At 41.9% G+C, this 25,190-nt stretch overlaps 1 protein-coding gene across 1 annotated transcript in view; it reads right to left on the bottom strand.

The window, feature by feature from the left end:
* LOC133128076 (neurexin-3a-like) overlaps positions 1 to 25,190 on the bottom strand; it is a 396,336-nt gene that overhangs the window by 285,311 nt on the left and 85,835 nt on the right. Inside the window, exons 5-8 of the mRNA XM_061241322.1 lie at positions 11,384 to 11,398; positions 6,230 to 6,531; positions 3,350 to 3,394; positions 1,968 to 2,129 (exon numbers count right to left, since the gene is read on the bottom strand). Of these exons, the coding sequence (XP_061097306.1) occupies positions 1,968 to 2,129; positions 3,350 to 3,394; positions 6,230 to 6,531; positions 11,384 to 11,398 (524 nt within the window). The remainder of the gene's footprint in view (positions 1 to 1,967; positions 2,130 to 3,349; positions 3,395 to 6,229; positions 6,532 to 11,383; positions 11,399 to 25,190) is intronic.

A 25,190-nucleotide genomic window follows, 5' to 3' on the forward strand; every position in this document is an offset into this window, starting at 1 on the left:
TGCCTCTATGGGGCAACTGGTCTGCTGCCTGTATGCATTCATCTCGACACACTGAGCTTCCGAGTGGGCTAGCTGTACCTCTTGATTCCTGGAGCTAATACACCATGTACGCTACAGTACTCGGAAATGGGAGAGCATTTCCCCTTCAGCAGCAGAGCCACTATGATTCTCCCAGAAACTGGAGGTTGCTTACCTTTCTCTGCACCATCCTTCTACTATGTGGGGACGTTCACCCAAATCCTGGGCCTGATGACTTCCAACAAACTCGACGTAACAGACTTTTATTATACTGCATTTGTATTTGTACAAATGTATTTGTCAAAAAATATATATATATCAACCTGCCCTGGGACTGCAGATGGAGATCTGGTACAAAGCATCTCCTCTCATTATTGAGATAATTTATTTTTGTATCTTGCCCCTGACAAATAAACAAACAAATTAAAATAAATACTAAATAGATAATATACATATAGATAACATTTGTTTGCCCCTGATTATGGACATGATTATGGCCCCTTTTATATATAGCGACAGTATTAGAGAGGATTGATAAGTGCCCTACTATGTTACCTAGTGTGCTACAAAATTTTTATTAATGCAATAATTATACATGGGCGGTTGGCCTCAAAAGCGTGTCTAATTGGCGGCAATTGTTTCTCAAAGGTCATTCTTCTGAGGAGCCTAACGAGGGATCAATGCAAGGTAACATCTGCTCTTAAGGTGAGGTCAGAGCCCCGTGCTCCTAAGCTATTATCAGACAAAACCCCCTGCAGAGAGAGCAACGCAATCCCTATTAGGGCGAGACTCGTAATCGTCTCGTATGCAACAAGAATAATTTGCCCTTGATATTTCCCAGCAAAGGCTTGCAAAGATTTAATTGTCTTAATTCCCTCTAAAATAAAGATCTCTCTGCTGCTTGCAGATCTTTATTTGCCGGGCCTAAAGGTATTTACTTATTAAAAGCATCTGAGACAATTAGCGATAGCTGCAAGGTTATTACAGCGCCCCGCTGCTAAGAAAATACAACCAGCGCCATTTTACTGCCTCCTGCCCCCTTTGTGTTGTTTAGGCCACTTAATTTGCAATGTTACCTCAAATGGCTTCTCACAACAGATGCCATCAATCGCAATAATTCATTTCTGCACACTAATCAAAATGACTTTGCTAATGTTTTGAAATAGTTCATGAAGACATACTGTATGTTTATACATTAATATTTATTTATATTTAATTGCTCAGAAGATAATGTATATTTAAATTGTACATACCCTGGAGTTAATCAGCCATTAAATTAACTTTTTTAATCTTTTCACATAGAAGCTCACTAACCACTGTTACACAGGTCCACTACTACAGTTAATGTATTTCTGTGTGTGGGACGATGAGTGAGTGAAAAATTTAAATTGCTGTTAAATGCAGCGCAGAACAAATTTCATGTCTGTTAGGACAGGTGTGGGTTAGGTGATTGCACAATAAGCAAGGGCAGATAATGCTGAAATCTCATAGATGTAACATACTTTATCAAAGCATTTCAGCAATTATATGGGATAACTGCACTTTAATAATTTATCAGTTACTTTTGGGAGAGGTCAGTAACAGACCTGGGCCGAATACGTCATTGTTTTGGATTATAAAACATTTCTGTGCTCGACTAATCTTGCCTCGACAGCTCTTCCAAGTGCTAGAAGTGACCACATATATAAAAACATGAACCCTGTAGATTCAATCTGATGAGAACAAATCCACCAAGAAGCAGCAATAAAACAATTTTAGCCAACCCAACAGGCACAATAATTACAATAAACAGCATACATGATTAATTAGAAATGACCGGGAGGTAGAGAGGGGAGGGGGTGTATTTTATCGGTTCTAATACAGTAGACAAAGCATTCAATCTAAAGCAATGATGCTTCTGACCCAGGTCTGGTCAGTACATGGGCAGGACAGGTCAGTAATGTGCTTACCTCTTTCAGACAGCCCATGAAGTTATTGCTGACAGGAGAGCCAGGTAAGTCCGCCGTGCTCGGACTTCCTCCCACGTAGAAAAAGTCGTCTGAGCCCAGCATGGTGTAGTCCTCCTGGGTGTAGCCCGTCGTGGTTAAAATGCCGTCTACCGATATCGTCACCTGCAAAGAGGAACCGGTGGAACAGAGGGGCACCTCGTGACCTTCCCAAAACAACCAAGCGCTCCTCCTTTTCCTCCAAGTCGTTCAGTCACTCATAGCGTAATAAGGGCCAGTCTTTGTACCTCAGAAGGTTTTCTTATTTTCTTTCTTTTTTTTTTTTTGCTGTTGTTGTTTTGGATAAGACAACGTTTTGATTTTTTTCATGTTTTCTTTTCAGGCTGGAAGGACAGATAAAGAAAATATCTGAGAAGCATATTTTCTTTACCTTCGATGAGGAGGATTGGGACGGGGGTAGTAAGAGAATGACTTTTTAGTATTTTGGAAAAGAAATTTGGCTTGAGGGTTAGTAAATGGTAAAAAAACAAGGACAAAATCGCTTGTTCTTGCTTCAGGTTTTTTGGGGATAATTTATGAATTTCAAATGTTGACAAGCATGCCCAATGACACACATATACACAAAAAAAGTGCAAGCCAAGATTAAGGTTTTGATTTGATCCTCTTTCTTTCCAAAAATAAAAAGAGTTAATCATGGAGGGAGATAAATGGATTTATTCACAAAGCTTGGGCAGGGAGGTCTGCGTGAATGAAATGCACGTGCAAAGGTTAAAAACGGGACACAGTACCACGGCATATAGCGGCGATTTCACTAGCATGCCATAGGGACGAATGAGGGTGGACTGCAAGTGAGTGAGCTCAGTATTAGTGGAGTTTGGTTAGCAGAATGTAGCGGAGTTATGCCAGGGAGTTACAACAAGTGATAGTTAGGCATGCCATGCAGTGTTCAGGGAAGAACTGCCACGGCTCCTGTTTTCCAGGATAGGCTATTTTTGGTCGTGGTCGTTGTTTCAGCGGTGGAAAGCTTCTGCCAGTTTCGCCCCGACGGCCGTGAGCAAAAAAATAAATAACAACAAGTTCATAAAAAAATATAGAGGCTTTGTACATACACAAAAGCCCATCAAAGGTCTGATTGGTGTGCCTTTTTTCAAATGTGGGTGAAAACTGAACAGAAAAAAACTGAACAAAAGCCATGGGGAAAAACAGGATGGGTAGAGGCGAAGGAGGGAGAGAGGGGGAAAGAAGTGAAGAGGGCAGAAATATACCAACCCCGTTTCCTCAATTTCTGATCGAAAAGTGTCGACAAGGAAACCCAAAGAAAAAGGAAAGGGGTAGGAAGGGGACACACGGCAAACCCAAAAAAAGACAATAAAAATGATATCTACCATACAATGTAGTTTGTTTACCATAGCGTGTCCAATGCCTGATTGCTTTGCGGAAAAGGGGGAAGAAAGGAAATTAAAGAATAGTGAACAGAACGGTTGTTAATAAAGGAATGAAATAAAACAAAAAATAAAACAAAAACAATGATGAAGAGTTAGGGTGTTAGTACATTAGTCGGTTAGGTAACGGTTAGTTGTTGTTTTTTGTATCGTTTTTTTTTTTATGACTCATTCCATGAATGGTTTGTGTTAGTCTTACAAAGCGTGTCTTCCAAAGTAGAGAGAAAAGAGCAGAAAGAGGAAAAGAGAAGAAAAGGATGTAGAAGGTTTGAGGCTTGGTCCGAGGTGTTTAGCTCCAATAGAACATCCATAGTGTTTCAAATGCTGTGGAACGAGCCCTTCTAAGCAGACCTTGCAAATTAGTAGCAGAAAACAAGCACTTACTTGACTGCCTTCTCCAAAGTACAAACCGTTTTGAGTCCAACAAAGCTGTTTCTCCTGCCAGTGACACTATGGATCAGCGGTTCACCCATTCCCCTGCTACTGTATCTACAAGCTGAATTATTATTCAATGGTTGCGGCTACAGGAACTCCAGCTGCATTGTGTATAGCAGATTTAAACTAAGCTACAGTTTTCCTTTCCACAAAAGGCTAAAGCCTTGCACAGTAACAGTTCCCCTCTGTCGTCCACTGAACAGCCTTGATAATAAATGTAATAAATATTCTGTACGTAAGATAATATTCATTTGAAGGAACTTCATGTGGAGAATTTCATTCTGTAGAATAGGGCTGAGGCCAGGCTGAAATTAAATTGGCATATTACAACTGCATGTACTGTAATATGCTAACTAATAAACAGTGTTACATATATATTTCAGTGGTCATGTATTTATGGCACATGTAATATGCTAAGAAACCAATGGGGATGTTATTACACAATATGATATACCAGGGGTCGGCAACCCTGGTCCTGGAGAGCCGCAGGGTGTGCTGGCTTTCGTCTCCACCTTAAAATAAGCAAGCGACTCAGACCCAAGAAACCAGGTGAGGTGAGTTAACTGTGTAATCAACGGCTTTCATTGATCAATTAATGCCAAGCAACAACGAAAGCCAGCACACCCTGCGGCTCTCCAGGACCAGGGTTGCCGACCCCTGTGATATACACTCAGTGAGCACTTTATTAGGTATGTATTACTTATTTTTTTACTTATTATGTCTTAAGCTGCGGTAGCCTATCCACTTAGAGGTTTTACATGTTTTGTGTTCAGAGATGCTCTTCTGAATGCCACAGTTGTAATGCATTGTTACTGTCAACTTCCTGTCAGCTTCTGACCTCTGTCATTAACAATGTGTTTCCGCCTGCAGAACTGCTGCTCACTCAATGTTTTTAGTTTTTTGCACTATTCCCTGCAAACTCTAGAGACTGGTGTGTGTGAAAATCCCAGGAGATCAGCGGTTTCTGAGAAACTGAAACCACCCTGTCTGACACTAACAATAATTCCAAGGTAAGGTTGAGGTCACTAAGATCACATTTCTTCCGAAACATTTGACCAAAACAGCTGAACCTCTTGACCATGTCTGCCACATGATTAGATGATTAAATATTTGCATTAACAAGCTGGTGTACATGTCTACCTAATAAAGTAATCACTGAGTGTATGTGTTGGAACCAACAGGAATGTTATATCACATTGCACTGTAGTCGCTATAGTTTGCTAAGAAAGAAACATCAGAGAGTGAAATGTCCCAGGGCTTTCTTGTTTGGAAGTCTCTGACCGCTGTGTCTGCTTCAGGGAAGTCAAGTTGACAGATAAAACAGACACAGATCAAAAGGAGAATCCCAAAAATCTGAAATCAGTGTTACCCATCAAAAGCAGAAAAAAAAGTGCACTGATGGAGAGGAAAGATGCTAAATAAAACACTAAAAATAAGATGTCGCTTATGTAGAATTTATGTCAAATAAGAATGTATGTAGTCAACATTAGTTGTAACAGTGGTGACTATACTTGCAGAAGATAAAAAGTAAGTATTTTGAATTGTAGTTAAAGGCCCACATACATCAGCATATCTATATCAGCCATTAAACTTTCGCAAAGACCAGTGATGTAGGTTTTTTATTTTATTTTTTTATGTCCCTAACCCTATCCCCAGAGCCCAATTCACCCTCCCCCTCCATTACATTATTACATTAATGGCATTTGGCAGATGCTCTTATCCAGAGCGAAGTACAGTTGATTAGACTAAGCAGGAGACAATCCTCCCCTGGAGCAATGCAGGGTTAAGGGCCTTGCTCAAGGACCCAACAGCTGTGCGGATCTTATTGTGGCTACACCGGGATTAGAACCACCGACCTTGCGTGTCCCAGTCATTTACCCTAACCACTACGCTACAGCCCCCACATCCTGTGCTCAGCTCTCTGTGTTAACATTTAGCAACGTCATCCGATAATCATGCAAAAACATACGTCATGTCACATGGGAAATTGTTTACAAATATCTTGGAAAATAGCAGTTAGTCCCTAACATATGCGTACCAAAATTGCTTTCCTTTAATCAGTATGGAAGACAAATCGAAAGCTCCAGGATGATATGAGAAAGATATGTGTGTGGGCCTTTAAAGTCTTACATTTCCTGACTACAGCAGGAAATGTAAGCGCACCTATCTTTTTAGTCATCCTGTTTTAAATATTTTTAAAAATAATATTTTCCCACTTGCCCCTAGTTGCCCTGAATGATCCCCTCCGCCCCAACCAAGCCCCACCCCGGACTCCGCCCACCCAACCCCTACACCTGACTCCACCCACCCGAACTCCACCCCTGACTCCACCCGCCCAAGCCCTACCCCCGGGCTCCACCCACCAGCCCCGGTGCCGCCTGCTGGTACCTGTCTGAGGTTTCTCGTGACCTTGACGTCGTGCCAGGCGTTGTCGTTGAACTTGCCGTTGACGGGCTCCACAATGGCCTCGAAGGCCCCCGAGCCCAGGTTGATGACGAGCGACACAGCCCCGTCCTTCAGGGCCAGGTTGACGTAGTCGGCCGACTTGCCCGTGTGGAGGATGAGCCCGTTGCGCTGCCAGGTCTTGAAGGAGAGCGTGATCTCGTCGCTGCTGCTCTGGATGGGGTTCTGGGACAGGTCGTAGCAGAAGTACTCCGAGCCTCGGAAGGTGGCCACGTTCTCCTCTCTCACTGGGGTATTTTCAATTTTTTGGAAGGAAATGTGAAAACGTGGGTCAATAAACATTGCATGATGTTGACTGCGATGACGATGATTATCCACATGGTTGTAGAACCATTCATGATCTTGGAATTATAAGGTTCTATCAGTGTTCTGAATAGTTTTGAGATATTGGGCTTCAAAGCTTTCACATCCTAACACTGAAATGCAGGGCAGTTCTTCACTGATAAAAATGACAGACAGCCTAAGAGTAATCCGAATGTACAATATTGAAATCCTATCAAATTGCCCTAGAAACAACGCATTTATGACACTATCTTGTTCTTAGGACTTTATCATTCTAAGGTCTCAACTTGTATTAATTTGTGGTTACATCAGGGCATCAACCCCATTAGATAAAGTACAAGCATACTTACTGTACATATACGCATATGCCATAGATTTCAAATGTTTTACCAGACCTGAGGTTAAACAGCACTTCTTTTGAATTCAAATACTCTTCTGCATTTGACTAAGCTTGCCTGGAGTATTGGATCAAATTAAATGATCCCAAAAGTATTATCCCCGCCAATCTGCTCTTCCTTACAGGCACAAAACTGCACCAGGCAAGATGAATAGCGTACAGAAACAAATACTATTTGAACCCAGGTCTGTGTTTAACACATTCATTATTTTATTCCAGACTTCAGTGCTTCAAAACATGGACAGGAATCACTTATCATCAGGAGTAACAATATTATCATACACTCAACAGAAATTTTATTTTATACTGTACTACTGTTGGCCACATTCAATTATTCACAACCTTCCTGGATACCAGTATTGGAAATGCCTAGGCGCACACTCTCACGCTTCACATATCTTAAAAAATATTCTCACATGTCATAAAATATTTTACAGAAGACTCCAGATCTCCATGGTCCAGCACTTTAAAACAGAGGGGAACTAATTACCAGAAAAAAAACACTCCCCAAACTGAAAGCTGGCCCCAAAAGACAGAAATGATAAAAATGTTCATAATCTGCATTATAATAGTACAACAAGCATACCAATAGAATCACAATGGCCTAAAATTGAGTGCTCCCCTGTACTGAAACATGGTGCAATAGCAGTCTAATCATTTTATTTCTGCTGTGCTGGCTTGAACTGAGCCCCTCTGATTTTTAGCACTGATCACCATTTTGTTGCACAGAACAGTGCAAAACAACAGAAAACGAATTCATGGAGATGTACACAAGACCTAGTTAGGCACAGCTTATGTTTTTGACAGTGCATTTGATCCAATTACACAGTCAGATATTCATTGTTGATATCCAACGGCAGTGTACCCAAGCCTGGGACTGGGAACGGAACCTGTGGCCTTCTGGGTTTGAATCCCAGCTCCTGGGCTTTCGCAGTCTGCTGGCCACCTGACTTGATATCAGTCTGTGCTGCACTCGTGGGCATGTCCTGTGGCTCTTACATCATACAGTACAAAGCCAAAATGGGTCAATGAACTACGGTTCCAAACAAGACAGACAGGTAAAGCAAAAGGTGGAAGTGGGAGACAAAACAGGTCATAAAAGAAATCAATCCAATATAAACGCTGGAGAGTATGGTCAAGGACATATAACAATCTGGCAATGAACTAGACTAACAAAGGGGTTTTTATACACAGGTAACGAGAGGGAAATGACAATCAGGTTTGGGGAAACAATCAGGAAGTGGGAGACAGGTGAAACGAATGGCATGGAATGAATTAACTGACAGGCAGACTATGGTGTGCACAGAGGGTAACAATATACTTCAATGCTAACCACTTGGACAAAACAGATAACGAAAGCACAGAACCTGACACTAAAGGCCTGGGGTTGGTGGCCAGACTGGGGTCAAATACGTAATTGTTTTGGATTCAAATACTTTTCTGTGATCAATTGATCTTTCCTGGTGCAATTCAGCCAACTAAGAGGATCAGAAGGTGGGGTTTGCTCTTTTGGAAAGTATTACATAGGTTCCAATATACCAGACAAGCTCAGTACACTTGCGTAAATAAATGTGCAAAGTTCCTAAAAAGGTACAAATGCTTGTCACTGGGGCTGTTCCTATAGGTGCATATAATTGTACTCTTAGCCAGCAATATGCAGTATCCTTAATTTTTATATTTATTACTTGAGAGAAAATGTTCTCATTTGTACCCAAAGATAACATTATTGTACTTTCAGGGAACATCTTGGAAATGTGATCCTTGAAGAACAAAAATGTACCTCCATTGTCACTTTATCTCAGAGAGTGTAAAGTGTAGAAAAATATTTGAATCCGAAACAATATTTGACCCAAGTCTGCTGGTACAGCAGTCCATATGGGAGCATGAGAGGAGTGGAAAGGGGGTTGGCTGGCCGGGAAGGGAAGTGTGTTAACGGACCGCTGTAGATGTGGGGCTGAATGTAACTCGTAATGCATTCCTGTTTCTCAGCGAGAGTTTAACTACAACTGACAAGAGAGGATTAGAGTCCAACGGCCACCCGCTGATGCCTTGCTCCTGTGTGTGAGTGTTGAATAATCATGACAGATCAGGATTTTTACCCCGTATGGACTTTCTCATAGGGTGATGAGTTTGGAAAACAGCATTTTTCCACTTTGACCCCCCTAGAAGGCAATTTCCACCTATTTTGTACTAGTCCTATAAAAATGTCCTATAAAGACCTATAAAAACATCTCTAAAACTATTTACTGCACACACATGGTTGAAGACTAAAATGAAAGAAGACGATGTACATAGTGTACACAAAAGATACACTATATAAAAAAAAAAAATAGATATAATACAAAAAAATTTTTATATTTCTAAGTCAAGGACCAACCCAGAATCACTTTATATTTGCGCATAAACTTGATGTCAACTTGGTAAACAAAATAAAGATAAAGTAAAGATATCGACACTCGACAGGCATTCAAATTCCAAAAACTGCACCCAAATCTCTCCAAATGCAAAACATCTGTATATAATAATAAATAATAATAATTGAAGGTACTCAAAGACGCTTTTGTCCAGTCAGATAAATGATAAAAAAGCTTATTTTTCCATTAAAACTGATGTTATGATACAAAGAACATTTTCTGTAAAGAAAATTACCCTTCCCGTGTGTTTTATTCACATATATGAGAGTCTGTTTTTATAAGGCATGTCCAAAGTGTCCAAAAAGCTCTCCAAAAAGGATGATTCATGCTTTCTAACCAAACTGCTTCACATTTAAAATGGGAGTTTATTTCAACATTAGGTTAACCAGAGCCCCGTTAACCAGAACAATTACGGGTTTATCTATAGCAAGTCCAAATCATATAATTATGCATGTCTGTATATGCATTCTGCTATGAGAATGCAGCGATATTCCTAAACTGTCCATCGCCAGAATATATATGATCTAGTAATTAAGTAACTGTTATGATTATTATCGATCTACCCAGAGCCAGAAATACAATCAATGTACACTGGGAACTAACTATGTTAACTTACTACAAATGGCAGGCATTTATATAGCGCCTTTTATCCAAAGCGCTGTACAATTGATGCTTCTCCATTCACCCATTCATACACACACTCACACACCGACAGCGATTGGCTGCCATGCAAGGCCCCGACCAGCTCGTCAGGAGCATTTGGGGGTTAGGTGTCTTGCTCAAGGACACTTCGACACAGCCCGGGCGGGGGATCGAACCGGCAACCCTCCGACTGCCAGACAACTACTCTTGCTTTAACTGAAACGTGGCTCTCACCTGAGAACACGGCCACCCCGGCTGCCCTTTCCTCTGCCTTCTCTTTTTCCCACACACCCAGATCCTCTGGCAGAGGAGGTGGCACAGGTCTCCTAATCTCATCCTCATGGAGATCTAGTGTCTTCTCCTCATCCCTCTCCTTCTCCTCTTTTGAATTTCATGCGGTTTCTGTTACTCTGCCGTGCAAACTGTTTGTTATTGTTGTTTATCGCCCCCCGGGTCCTCTGGGAAACTTTTTGGATGAGATGGACATCCTCCTCAGCTCCTCACCTGTCAATGACACCCCCCTGATCCTCCTGGGTGACTTCAACCTCAACTCAGAGTCCACCCAGTCTACCTTTCTCTCCCTCCTCTCTTCTTTTGACCTTACCCTCACTCTTTCCCCTCCCACCCACAAAGCAGGCAACCTTCTTGACCTCATCTTCACAAGGAGCTGCACAACAACCAACCTCTCTGTAACACCACTCCATATATCTGACCACTCCTTCATCTCTTTCTCTCTTCCACTCTCCTCTAACACCCATCCATCTCTCCCACCATCCACTGTCACCTGTCGACGGAACCTACGCCACCTGTGTTCCTCCACCCTCTCATCTACAATCCTCTCCTCCCTACCATCTGCGGAGTCTTTCTCTCGACTGTCTCCCGATGATGCGGCTACAACTCTCATGTCCTCCCTCTCATCTTCCTTTGACTCTCTGTGTCCCCTCACCACCAAACTAGCTCGGGCCTCCCCCCCCAGTCCTTTGCTTTCTGATGCTCTACGAGCTGTCCGAACCGAACTGCGGGCGGCGGAGAGAAAATGGAAAAGGTCCTGTCTCCCCAGTGATATAGCTTCCTTCCATGCCCTCTTATCATCTTTCCATTCCTCTGTCTCTCTAGCTAAATCTTCCTTCTTTCACTCGAAAATTAACGCGGCCGCCTCTAATCCCCGCAAACTGTTTTCAACCTTCTCCTCTCTTCTGCCCCCCCCTCCCCCCCCCCACCCCCCTCATCACTCACACCTGATGACTTTGTCTCCTTCTTTGAAAAGAAGGTCGATGCTATTCGCAATTCCTTCTCCCAACCCTCCACCCCTGCTGACCCTCCTACCCTCCCCAACTCCCTAACCTCTTTTTCTCCCCTCTCTGACACCGACACACTGAAACTCCTTACTTCCCACCGCCCAACCACCTGTCCTCTTGACCCCATCCCCTCTCCCCTCCTACAGTCTATATCTGAGGACATTCTCCCTTTTCTCTCCTCTCTAATCAACACCTCCCTCTCTTCCGGCACCATGCCCTCTTCCCTGAAGAGGGCCAGAGTCACTCCCCTCCTCAAAAAACCTACTCTTGATCCCTCTGCCCTGAACAACTACCGGCCTGTCTCTCTTCTTCCCTTTCTCGCTAAAACCCTGGAACGGGCGGTCTGCTCCCAACTGTCCACTTATCTTCTCCACAACAATCTCCATGACCCCAACCAGTCTGGCTTCAAGAGTGGCCACTCCACTGAAACCGCCCTGCTCGCGGTCACTGAGGCACTCCACTCTGCTAAAGCAAAATCCCTCTCCTCTGTTCTCATCTTCCTTGACCTGTCAGCCGCCTTCGATACAGTCAACCATGAGATTCTGCTCTCATCGCTGTCTGGGATGGGTGTCACAGGTTCTGCACTCGCTTGGTTTTCCTCCTACCTCTCTGGTCGCTCCTACCAGGTGACTTGGAGGGGCGCAGTCTCCGACCCTCAACCCCTACGAACTGGAGTCCCGCAGGGCTCGGTTCTTGGGCCTCTCCTCTTCTCGCTATACACCATGTCTCTTGGTTCTGTTATCTCTTCCCACGGCTTCTCTTATCACTCCTACGCTGATGACACCCAACTCTTCATTTCCTTCCCCCCCGACACCCAAATCACCACACAGATCTCTGCCTGCTTGGCTGATATCTCTGCGTGGATGACTTCCCATCACCTGAAGCTCAACCTTGCCAAAACTGAGCTTCTCTACATCCCTACCAAGTCCTCTCCGTCAATTGACCTCTCACTGACTGTGGAAGACTTTGTAGTTCCTCCTCCCGTACGGCAAAGAATCTTGGGGTGACTCTTGATAACTGCCTCTCCCTGGCTCCACAAGTATCCTCCACTGCCAGAACCTGCAGGTTCTTTCTGTATAATATACGCCGCATCCGTCATCTCCTGACGGAGAAAGCCACCCAGCTCCTAGTCCAGGCGCTCGTCATTTCCCGCCTGGATTACTGCAACTCCCTCCTAGCCGGTCTCCCAGCGTGCGCCATCAAGCCCCTCCAGCTGGTCCAGAATGCTGCAGCCCGCTTGATCACCAGTCAGCCCAGGTCGGCTCATGTCACCCCGCTTCTCATTGGCCTCCACTGGCTTCCTATTGCCGCACGCATCCGATTCAAGGCCCTAGTGTTGGCATTTCAGGCTGCTAAGGGGACTGCCCCACATTACATACAATCCCTGATCACTCCCTACTCCCCAGCTAGACCACTCCGGTCTGCCAGCTCTGGTCGCCTTACGGTTCCCTCTCTACGGGCACCTGGCGGTCGAGCTGCACGTTCACGCCTGTTTTCCGTTCTGGTTCCTCAGTGGTGGAATGACTTGCCTACCACTATCAGGACAGCAGAATCCCTCCCCCTATTTCGACGCAGACTCAAAACACACCTCTTCAAACTCTACCTTAGTCCTCCCTCCTGACTTACCCCGCCCCCCCCTTCTGATACCCCTATCCCTGTCTAACCCCCCCCCCCCCCCAAAAAAAATTGCACTTATGATGACGACTATATGTTTAGAACAGCAGTCCAGGTGTATTTTCCTAGTTCTGGTTGTGATGCTTTGACTTCTGGTAGAACCTATGCACTTGTAAGTCGCTTTGGATTAAAAGCGTCTGCCAAATGACTAAAATGTAAATGTAAAATGTTACTGCCTGAGCCATGTTGCCCCCACACTACAACAGTAGAGGGAGCTTATCTTATCATCTTGCACCTTAGCTTAATCAGCCTTTTCAGATTTTTACTAAGATATTCATCAATTAATCCATAATTATACATTTGTAATTATTTTAGTGGAAACTCACTGGCTCATTAGCAGGCATCAGCCATCCTAATGACACTGCCCTAATTAACTCTGAATGAGGCCAGACATAATGGAACATTATGGATTTACTTTAGTTCTTTTAACTGTCAAGACTTTACAATGTCGCATCATTCCAATGCTAACGACACACAGCTCTTTCTCTTCTTCCCCCTTCCAGTACATTGTTATTGACACCCATGTCAGCTTTCCTACAAGACATGTCAAGTTCAATGTCAAATCATCAACTTAAGCTCAGCTTGGCAGAAACTTAGATTCTCTACTTCCCAGCTAAGTCCCACCCCCTGCTGGACCTATCCTTCACCCAGAATAACACTACAGCGTCAACATCTCCATCTGCCAGTGGTCCTCAATGACAAAATGTCCCTCTAAGAGAACATCATGGCAGTTTGTCGGGTGTACAAATTCTTCCAGCACAACATTGGGAAAATCCACTCCTTCCTCACCACTTATTATCCTATGCTCTTAGCCCTGACGCTGACCATCTCCTACCTGGACTACTGCAACTCCCTCTGTGCTGAGGTCCATACTTCTGCCATTAGAGCCCTGAAGCTCATCCAGAATGCTGTTGCTTCTCTCACCCATAACTTCGTATAACCTTTACTTTCTCTTTATTTGGATTTCCCTTTGAATAACTATATAGTTATAGCTGTGAAAAGGTTATCTGTTGTGTGGTACTTTCGTAGGATACATATTGTTGTTTGTTCGATGAACATTACACTTATTGATTCTTAGTGGGCCTCTGTGCGATACCACATTTTTGTATTCTTCAGAGTTACAGTGATGTTCTCCTGTTCACTCACGATAAGAGCATTTGCTAAGTGATAGTAATATAAAGGTACCATTGTAAATCGTAACACGCACTCTAATAGCTGAGAATAGATCTGTTTCGTTTTTTTATCACCGGCAAAACAGAAGAAGCACAGACCGAGCAATTGAATACATAAATTAAATTCAGTGAGCGCAGCTGGATTTTGGACTCACAAACTAAGATGGAATTTCAATTTAAGAAATGAGGGCTTTATCTGAAAGTTACTGTCAAATCTGCCTCATGAGTCTCCATTTGCCATTCTGAGCTTGCCAAGAATATGCTATTGACATCTGCAGCAACTGTCCTAATAAATATCCAATTTATGTTCCATCTGTTATTAGGCCAAGTCTCCAATTTTCAGAGATTACATTTTCAATTAGCCCATCTGTTTTGACTAGAGACAATTAAAGGCTGGGAGCTTTATTTTCAGGGGCTGGTGTTCCTACCTCCAAACATGGCTGGCATGTGGCCTACAACCTGCCATTCATGTCCAGTGGAAATTAAAATTGAATGGTGTTCTTGCTTGCAGGGCATACTGTGCCACAGATCTGGGTCAAATAATTGCTTTGGATTCAAATACTTTTCTGGCTGGCTCGACTGATCTTGCCTGGTGCATTTGAGCCAACCAAGAGGAGCAGAAGGAGGGGGGTTCGGTTTTTTAGAGCATTTTATTGGTTCCAATACACTAGACAAGCTCAGTAAAGCATAAAGAAATATTTGACCCAGGTCTGCTCTGCCACTCTGTTCTCATTTCCACTGGACACTTAGCAGATGCTCTTGTGAATGGTGTGAGGATAGTAATGAGGACAGGCCTGCTGCAGTTCTCATGTTGTTTGGGTGGTTCAGTCCTTTCTTCCCCTCATTTTCCTCTTTGCCACCACCCCCCTCTCCCCATCACTGAATGTGAATCACTCAATCACTCAGCCTGTCAGTGAATTAGTCAGTCAGTATTAGCAAGGGAAAGTGCCATGTGCTTGTGCCATGACTCATTAACCAGGAAATAGTGGAAGACAGTATACTTAATCATATATACAGTGAGCTCCATAAGTTTTGCTCACTGTATTATTTTTGCTCAGTACAAATGTGGTTAAAGTGCAGATTTTCAGCTTTTATAAAAAGCTGTATGTATTTGTAATGTAACACATATATATGTAACCAAAATGTATAAATTCTAGGACTTCATAAATAGTCCCCCCATTTCAGGGTGCCATAACATTTGGGACAAATGGCATAACAAGTGTTTCTGATTAGTCAGGGGTATTCAATCACTTCCTTAGTGTCGGTATAAGAGAGTTTTCAGTTTCTAATCTTGATTCTAGGCTTTTGATTGCCTTAGGAGTCTGTTATTTCATGTTTGTCGACATGAAGACCAGAGTTCTGCCAATATAACTGAAGCCTTGATGAAATACTGGCCAAACATCAGTTTCATCTGCAACAGTGAAGAGATTACTCAGAGATGCTGCCCTAATAGGCAGAGTTTTTCAAGGCAAAACTTTCAAGTCACTTGAAATGTTTACAGGTAAATGGGCAAAAGAACACAAAGATTGGATGGTATAAGGCCAATAGGGCTGATACCGACAGCATCCCGGCGTCGTCTCTTCAAAGTTTAAGATGAAAGTGATGTTTGATGAGTTCTGTTCAATGAAGCTACCAGCTGAGAACCTGAAATTAGAGACCCTGATATACTTGTCCTCTTGCACAGTGGTGCCTCTGGGGCTTCCTCTTCTCTTGTTGTCCTGATTAGATACAGTTTGCCCTCCTCTTTCAATACAGTAGTGTACTGTACACTTTTGTTTACTAGATAGTGTAGCAGCTGAAAAATCATTTTGTAGCACAATGGTGCTTAGAGCAGGGGGTGCTGCCGATAAAAATGCTACATTAGATTACATGTTATTTGGCTGATGCTTTTATTCAAAGTTATTCACAGTTGATTAGACTAAGCAGGAGACAATCCCCCTGGAGCAATGTGGGGTGGTTAAGGGCTTTGCTCAAGCATCCAACAGCTGTGTGGATCTTATTGTGGCTGCACCAGGGATTGAACTACCGACCTTGCGCAGTCGCAGTCATGTACCTTAACAACTGCACTTCAGGCTGTACTTACAGTCAGGTCCATAAATATTGGGACATCGACACAATTCTCATCTTTTTGGCTCTATACACCACCACAATGGATTTGAAATTAAACAAACAAGATGTGCTTTAACTGCAGACTTTCAGCTTTAATTTGAGGGTATTTACACGTGAACAGTGTAGAAATTACAACAGTTTGTATATGTGCCTCCCACTTTTTAAGGGACCAAAAGTAATGGGACAAACTAACAATCATAAATCAAACTTTCACTTTTTAATACTTGGTTGCAAATCCTTTGCAGTCAATTACAGCCTGAAGTCTGGAACGCATAGACATCACCAGACGCTGGGTTTCACCCCTGGTGATGCTCTGCCAGGCTTCTACTGCAACTGTCTTCAGTTCCTGCTTGTTTTTGGGGCATTTTCCCTTCAGTTTTGTCTTCAGCAAGTGAAAAGCATGTTCAATCGGATTCAGGTCAGGTGATTGACTTGGCCATTGCATAACATTCCACTTCTTTGCCTTAAATAACTCTTTGGTTGCTTTCGCAGTATGCTTCGGGTCATTATACATCTGCACTGTGAAGCGCCGTCCAATGAGTTCTGAAGCATTTGGCTGAATATGAGCAGATAATATCGCCTGAAACACTTCAGAATTCATCCTGCTGCTTTTGTCAGCAGTCACATCATCAATAAATACAAGGGAACCAGTTCCATTGGCAGCCATACATGCCCACGCCATGACACTACCACCACCATGCTTCACTGATGAGGTGGTATGTTTTGGATCATGAGCAGTTCCTTTCCTTCTCCATACTCTTCTCTTCCCATCATTCTGGTACAAGTTGATCTTTGTCTCATCTGTCCATAGGATGTTGTTCCAGAACTATAAAGGCTTTTTTTGTTTGGCAAACTCTAATCTGGTCTTCCTGTTTTTGAGGCTCACCAATGGTTTACATCTTGTGGTGAACCCTCTGTATTCACTCTGGTGAAGTCTTCTCTTGATACACCTACCTCCTGGAGAGTGTTCTTGATCTGGCCAACTGTTGTTAAGGGGTTTTTCTTCACCAGGGAAATCATTCTTCTGTCATCCACCACAGTTGTTTTCCGTGGTCTTTTGGTGTTGCTGAGCTCACCGGTGCATTCTTTCTTTTTAAGAATGTTCCAAACAGTTGATTTGGCCACACCTAATGTTTTTGCTATCTCTCTGATGGGTTTGTTTTGATTTTTCAGCCTGATGATGGCTTGCTTCACTGATAGTGACAGCTCTTTGGATCTCATATTGAGAGTTGACAGCAACAGATTCCAAATGCAAATAGCACACTTGAAATTAACTCTAGACCTTTTATCTGCTCCTTATAAATGAGATAATGAGGGAATAACACACACCTGGCCATGGAACAGCTGAGCAGCCAATTGTCCCATTACTTTTGGTCCCTTAAAAAATGGGAGGCACATAAAGAAACTGTTGTAATTCCTACACCATTCACCTGATTTGGATGTAAATACAAATTAAATTAAAGCTGAAAGTCTGCAGTTAAAGCATATCTTGTTTGTTTCATTTCAAATCCATTGTGGTGGTGTATAGAGCCAAAAAGAGGAGAATTGTGTCAATGTCCCAATATTTATGGACCTGTATGGCTGCCAATGGAATGGTTCCCTTGTATTTATTGATGATGTGACTGCTGACAAAAGCAGCAGGATGAATTCTGAAGTGTTTCAGGCGATATTATCTGCTCATATTCAGCCAAATGCTTCAGAACTCATTGGACGGCGCTTCACAGTGCAGATGGACAATGACCCGAAGCATACTGCGAAAGCAACCAAAGAGTTTTTTAAGGCAAAGAAGTGGAATGTTATGCAATGGCCAAGTCAATCACCTGACCTGAATCCGACTGAACATGCATTTCACTTGCTGAAGACAAAACTGAAGGGAAAATGCCCCAAAAACAAGCAGGAACTGAAGACAGTTGCAGTAGAAGCCTGGCAGAGCATCACCAGGGGTGAAACCCAGCGTCTGGTGATGTCTATACGTTCCAGACTTCAGGCTGTAATTGACTGCAAAGGATTTGCAACCAAGTATTAAAGAGTGAAAGTTTGATTTATGATTGTTAGTTTGTCCCATTACTTTTGGTCCCTTAAAAAGTGGGAGGCACATATACAAACTGTTGTATTTCCTACACTGTTCACGTGTAAATACCCTCAAATTAAAGCTGAAAGTCTGCAGTTAAAGCACATCTTGTTCGTTTCATTTCAAATCCATTGTGGTGGTGTATAGAGCCAAAAAGAGGAGAATTGTGTCAATGTCCCAATATTTATGGACCTGACTGTAAGGCCCAGACCAGACTGTACTGTACTGTACTGCCCAGACTGTACTGTACTGTACTGTACTGTACTGCCCAGACTGTACTTCCACACCTTGAACGAAACAAAAACATGACTTGTTTTCTTTACATATTCACAACACCAAAACCCATAATCTTTTAAGCATTTTCACACGCTCATTGATTCACAAATCTCTCTAATGTTACCAGTGTAACATAATAGCTAAAAGGATAGCTTTTAATAGCATAGATTTTCACAGTTGGCTGTCTTACTAGTGCAAATAAAGTGCTAGTAAGTCAGAAATTAGCCAATTTAGCCACTACAAGTTATATGTTATTATTGTGTTTGATTTGCACTTTGTTGTACGTCGCTCTGGATAAGAGCGTCTGCTAAATGCCACGTAATGTAATGTAATGTAATATGATAAGTTTGTTTAAATATGCTAATCACATCTATCATATTTCAAGTGATTACCAGACACATAAATATTCACACTATCTTGGTTATGTTGACAACCATCTGATAGATAGCAGAGCGCCAATTTACCGTTCCTAAGCCCCGCCCACTGTAGCGACCTTCAAAACATACCATTAAGCTAGCTACTGCAGATAGGCCTATTTCACATTTCCAGCCAACAACCTGATATTTAGACATGACACATACACTGGCTATTTAACAAGCAATACAATATTTATTTGAAGAAATGTCACAAACAACCTGTCACATAATAGTACGTTGGCTAATGTTAGTAGATAACTTAGTTTAAAGCGTGAACACAAATGTTAGCAGCTTCAACTAGTTAACTTATTATTCCTGTTAACCGCTAACAGCATTGCCATTCCTCCAGGTTTTCATTGTTCACCTTAGGAATCTGGAAATTACAAACAGATGCTGTTTAAGAAAATGGTGCTAGTATTATGGAAATGGGGTAGGCTATGCTAAATGACTTGTTATACCAATGTGAAACTTACCTTTAAGCGGTTGTGGATCGCAGGCTAAGTTAGCTCTCTTTTGGCTAGCAAATCAGAGCTATGCTTACATTACATGACATTATTGGCATTTGGCAGACGCTCTTATCCAGAGCAACGTACAGTTGATTAGACTTAGCAGGAGACAATCCTCTCCTGGAGCAATGCAGGGTTAAGGGCCTTGCTCAAGGGCCCAACGGCTGTGCGGATTTTATTGTGGCTACACCGGGATTAGAACCACCAACCTTGTGTATGCCAGTCATTTACCTTAACCACTACGCTACAGGCCACCCGATTCTGCCTATGCTTACCTTCATAACCCAAAATAAACCCAACAGGAAATATGGTAACCCAACATCCGGTTTTAGTCACCATCTTGTGAAATAGGCCTATTGTCGCTGGAGATCAGATACAGTCTGTGTATGTCAAAACAGCTTTCAAGCTAGATATCCAGCCCTCTCAATGTCAAGATTCTAGCTTTTGCTCACCGAGTAACTCCAGCTACCTACTGGTAAAAAGTATCACTTGAAGCTACAAATCCCATAATTATTCCAGATACTTATATTGTCCTTAAGCACAATGAATACTGAAGTGTATAGTCAAGTCACCCAGTTCAAAGTCAATATAAGTATTGGAACAAATTACCATAATTTGTTTCAAATTTCACAGGTTCACCCGATTACTTAATTTATAAATGGAAAGCTGTGGGTCACGGCATGGAGTATATCCTTCCAAAGCATTAGCAGAGTCATTTACAGTACCAAGTTAAAAGATACAACAAGAAAAGTGCGGGTGAGGGCTGAGAGAACTGAATGAGGTTGAAAGAAATATAAAAATCAATTAGAGCTATTGCAGAATATTTGTGTATTCCAAAGTCAACACTATGGAATGTCCTGAATATACATTGGACATACATTTATACATTGGAAGCATTAGTTAGAGCTGTTCTCAAGAAAATGGTTAGGTGACTATTTTTCCACAGCAAAGTACTGTATGAAACTCCACCTTTTTTGGCATATATAATATCTTACTGCAAAGATAGCTGAATTTGTTCACACTTAGAGGCAGGACAATTAATAACATGACTGAATTATTTGTTTTCTACAAAGGCTCTTTCAGCTTGCCTAAATTAATATTGATGAAAAGAAGCAAAGCTAGACTGTTTTTGGTGGTAGAACCTCCTAGATGCAACTGAATGCTAATCCAAGTAATCAATCAGAGATCTTATGGTCTTATTTTAATTACAGGTACTACTGGTGGAGGACAGCATAGCACAGTGGAACTAAAATGCTTCTTGCAAACACATCTCCCAAAATGGTGGCCATACCAGCTGTTAGGATTCACCTGCCTGTTTAACCCAAGGCATGTAGGCCTGGACTTTGTGAGTGCCTGGATGGGAGACCTGGGGCTGATATTACTACACAGGATAACTGAGTTAGACTGAGTAATCCCCAGGGCAGCTATTATTAATTCAGTCCATGTTCCTGATTTCGGTGCGTTCCGGGTGCAGTTATACAGCGCAGAGATTTTTTTGCAATTTTGTATGTGTCTGTGCGATCTAGAATGTATCATCATCCTCTTTTTCAAATGAGGGTGTGGGGCATCTCACTCTCCTCATTCTGTGTAGCACAGCATATGCCACAGTCTTATCGCATGCCCGCTCTGGTGACACCCTGAACCCACACAGGCATTGGAACCGGGCCTCGACAATACTGATAGTAATCTCCACGCTGGCTCGTGTCCTACTATTGGCTAAGATGAATGGGCTTGTGGCCCAGCCTCATGGGACAGGGCTGGGAGGCATCAGAAAGGGCTTCTGTTCCCACGAAACTGTCCTATTTCATCACATAGTACATAAATCATAGGTTACATAATGGAAACTTTAAAACTCAGTTACATAAAAAGCTTGATTTTCACAAATCTGTGAGTCTATGGAAGGTAGCATACCTTTTTTGATATCTATGAAACCACTCCAGGAAAATCCTCAAGTTGTGAACAGATCCGGAGCCAATTTGGCTTACACTTTAGTTATGAGTTAGCTGGCATCACACATTATGTTGATGCAGTATCGAAAACTAATGAGTTGAGGGATAAACTGAAATGAAGGGTATGCTTGCAAAGTTGTGAAATGCTGGCTAATAATATTCTGCCACACTGTAAAACCACATATTTCGTCACACACTTAAACACTTTTCTGTAACAGTTATAAACGCGTTGAGGTGTTTAATAATCTAATGTGTTATAAACGCTTTTGGGATCATGCATAGACGGAAACTGTTAAACATTACCTAATGTTTAACCATAATTTTGTGATCACTTCTGTTTAGGTATAAAACACCTCTATACACATGTGCATGTTCGCCATTTAGGTATTAAATGAAACGTTCTTTGGTTTTACAGTACAGTGCATTATCATCACATTTGTGCTGCTCACAGTTGCTTAACCAATTTGCTCTGCTTCTCCAATGTTATTTATTTATTTGCTGTTGTTTTTCCTTTGTTATTCAGCCAAAGCTTTTCATCCAAAATGGCTTACAGTTGAATAGACCAAGCAGAGTACAATGGAGCAATGTGGGGTTAAGGGCCCAAAAGCTATGTAGATGTTATTGTGGCTACACTGGGGCTTGAGAACCACCAACCTTCTGGGTCCTAGCCTTGTACCTTACAGTGGGGTACAAAAATGTGGGCACCCCTGGCTTAAACGTCTGTTACAATGAATCTGTATGTGATCGAAAGCAAACCTGAACTCTAAATGGTAAATGGTATTTATATAGCGCCTTCATCCAAAGCGCTGTACAATTAATGTTTCTTATTCACCCATTCATACACACAATGTTGGTGCCATGCAAGGCACCAACCAGGTCCTCAGAAGCAATTGGGGGTTAGGTATCTTGCTCAGGGACACTTTGACACACCAAGGGCGGGATCGAACCAGTAACCGTCCGACTGCCAAACAACTACTCTTATTGCCTGAGCCAATGTTGCCCAGATTGTATAGGATAAACAGTCAGTGTTTAATGTATTAATTGATTCATTCATATGTTTTTATATCCTACCTATATCAGTGAAAATCCATGTTCATTAAGACTACAAGACTGTTGCCTGAGTTGAACAGATCCAATCCATTGTTATTGTCTCTTGACAATAGGCTGTTAATTTCATTATTTTTATTTATTTATTTTTTTCATTTCCAACATAGGCCTATCAACGACTACCTCTCAGGGTAGTTCCTTATTTCTAACTTCTGTGAATGAACAAAGGTGACTGTTGATTGTTTGAGCTATCTATTCTGCATTGTGTGGTTATGTGTTTGTTTAAAGAATTTGTTTTTAAATGTATTGAGGCTTAAACCGCACAAAAACAGTTCACAAATACATAATATGCTGTTCTACATCATCTGATGACCATGTTCAGTAATTTCTCCTATGGCTATTTATTCACCTTGTACAGTTCAAGCCTTATAAATCTAGGACCTACTTCTTCAGCATTCAACGGTTTTTCATATTCTTTATTGTATTGATCTCCTGTTCAGCTAATTTTGTCTTAACCCCACTTTCATTTTTGTAGCCCTAAGAAATGTCATAATGGAGTCTATTATATTCTAGCTTACACCTGCTGTCACTGGTGGTATAAGTAGCAGCACACTGCTACTATTAGGCTACTTTCTATCACTGGCATCAGAAAACAAACACCCTGTTAGGTTTAACCCAGCTGGGTGGTCTCTGCACGTTTGACTGGCTAGCAATCCCAGCGAACTAGCATGTTATATCAAAACTGTGCAATGTCTTAGTCAAAAACCAGTAAAAAAAATCACTTACAGGTAGCGAAAACAGACTTTTGGCAATATCTCCCAAAATATTTATCAGAATCTCCCGTCATTCATTGGAGACAAAGTCTAAGCTGAAATAGGTTTCTCAAGCTCGAATGCAGCCACTGAAAAGTCTATGTTACATTTTGCCCCGTGTTAGATTTGGCCCCACTCTCTCCTACATGTGGATAAAGTAGCCTCGGCTAATTAAGTGTGCTGTTAAAATAGTCTTTACATTACATTACATTATTGGCATTTGGCAGATGCTCTTATCTAGAGTGACGTACAGTTGATTAGACTAAGCAGGAGACAATCCTCCCCTGGAGCAATGCAGGGTTAAGGGCCTTGCTCAAGGGCCCAACGGCTGTGCGGATCTTATTGTGGCTACACCAGGATTAGAACCACCAACCTTGTGTGTCCAGTCTTTTACCTTAACCACTACGCAACAGGCCGCCCCGTCTTGTTTTTGCTACCTCTCCGCATCTTGAATAAATAGTCAAAGTTGAGATACCTGTCGGTAACAATGTAGCTAATATCCAAATGGAAAGCAAGAAAAGAAACTGGGATTAGAATGACTTTTCCCGGGCAAAAAACGATCTTATCGCACAGTGTGACATGTAACACATGGAAGATGGGATTTTGTTGGAGCTACATCACACAGTGTGACATGTAACAATCGTAAAAGACGCCCGATATCGTACAGTGTTACAGATCATTCTTGACAAATAATAATTTTTATACAATGCACTTAAGTTTTACTCTGAGCTGCTTTCTACATACCGACCCAGACCTCAGAATCAGCTTCATATATGCAGTAATTAACACATTATTTGGTAAGTCTGTACCACAATCACTCATATAAAATGAGATTTTGATCCATATCTCAGTCAGTACATATGTCAGTACATATTATATGCGTCTATTAATCACAAAAACTATGTGTAACAAGTGTAACTTTGCCAAAAGCCTGTATCAGCACCGATCTTCGTGAACTGCTACAGCCCTGTATTTGGCTAGTGTACTACAAATGTACTTACCACTGGCCAGATCATGTTTTCCCTCTCAAAACATTAATGCTGGAATAAAACAATTTCCCTTCTGAAGCTTGTCATGATATTGCAACAAATTGTCAGTGTTTACATCAGCCATTTGAGATCACATTGATATTTTCTTTAACAAATACCAGGTTTTACATAATGCCCAAGTAAGAGTATGCCTCAATCTTCTGGTTTTCATATTTAAAGCGCACCGCCTTCCTTAATCATCACCGGACAGCTCCTTTCCTGAAGATTAATCACTTGTTTTTGTTTCAAAAAAACAACAAGCATCTTTATAGGTGGTCTAAAGAGAGTGCTGCTTGCCAGGAAAATATAAGCACTGCAGTAAATTATTATTTCTTCTGCAATCAATATAATGAGGGTTTCCACTGGAAAAAGCTATTTCAGTGTTGAGCCATAAGGGTATATTGGTTCTCCCATTCTCCGTGATTACACAGAAATCAAAAGAACGTGTGTCACATCTTGGCACTCTTGAAATTCACAATTCATGGTAATTTGTCAGAGAAACTGGTCTTTCTACAGAAGTTTATGCAGCCCTAGGGAGCGTGTGAAAATGGGAATGTGTTTGTAGCTTAAGGCAGTGTGTTGAAATAAAGGTGGTTTGTGGCTTAGGGGAAAATGTGAAAAATGCAGGGTGTTTTTAGCATATTGGTACCGTATGAAAATGGCAAAGCATTTGTAGCTTAAAGAATAGTGTTAAAATAAAGGTGGCATGCAGCTTAAGGGCGTGTATAAAGATAACAGGGTATTTTTTATAAAGAAGTTCATGGAAACAGCAAACCATTTGCAGCCGGAGACA

The sequence above is a fragment of the Conger conger genome, chromosome 5, assembly GCF_963514075.1.
Source record: "Conger conger chromosome 5, fConCon1.1, whole genome shotgun sequence".
In the NCBI taxonomy this organism is placed as follows: domain Eukaryota; kingdom Metazoa; phylum Chordata; class Actinopteri; order Anguilliformes; family Congridae; genus Conger; species Conger conger.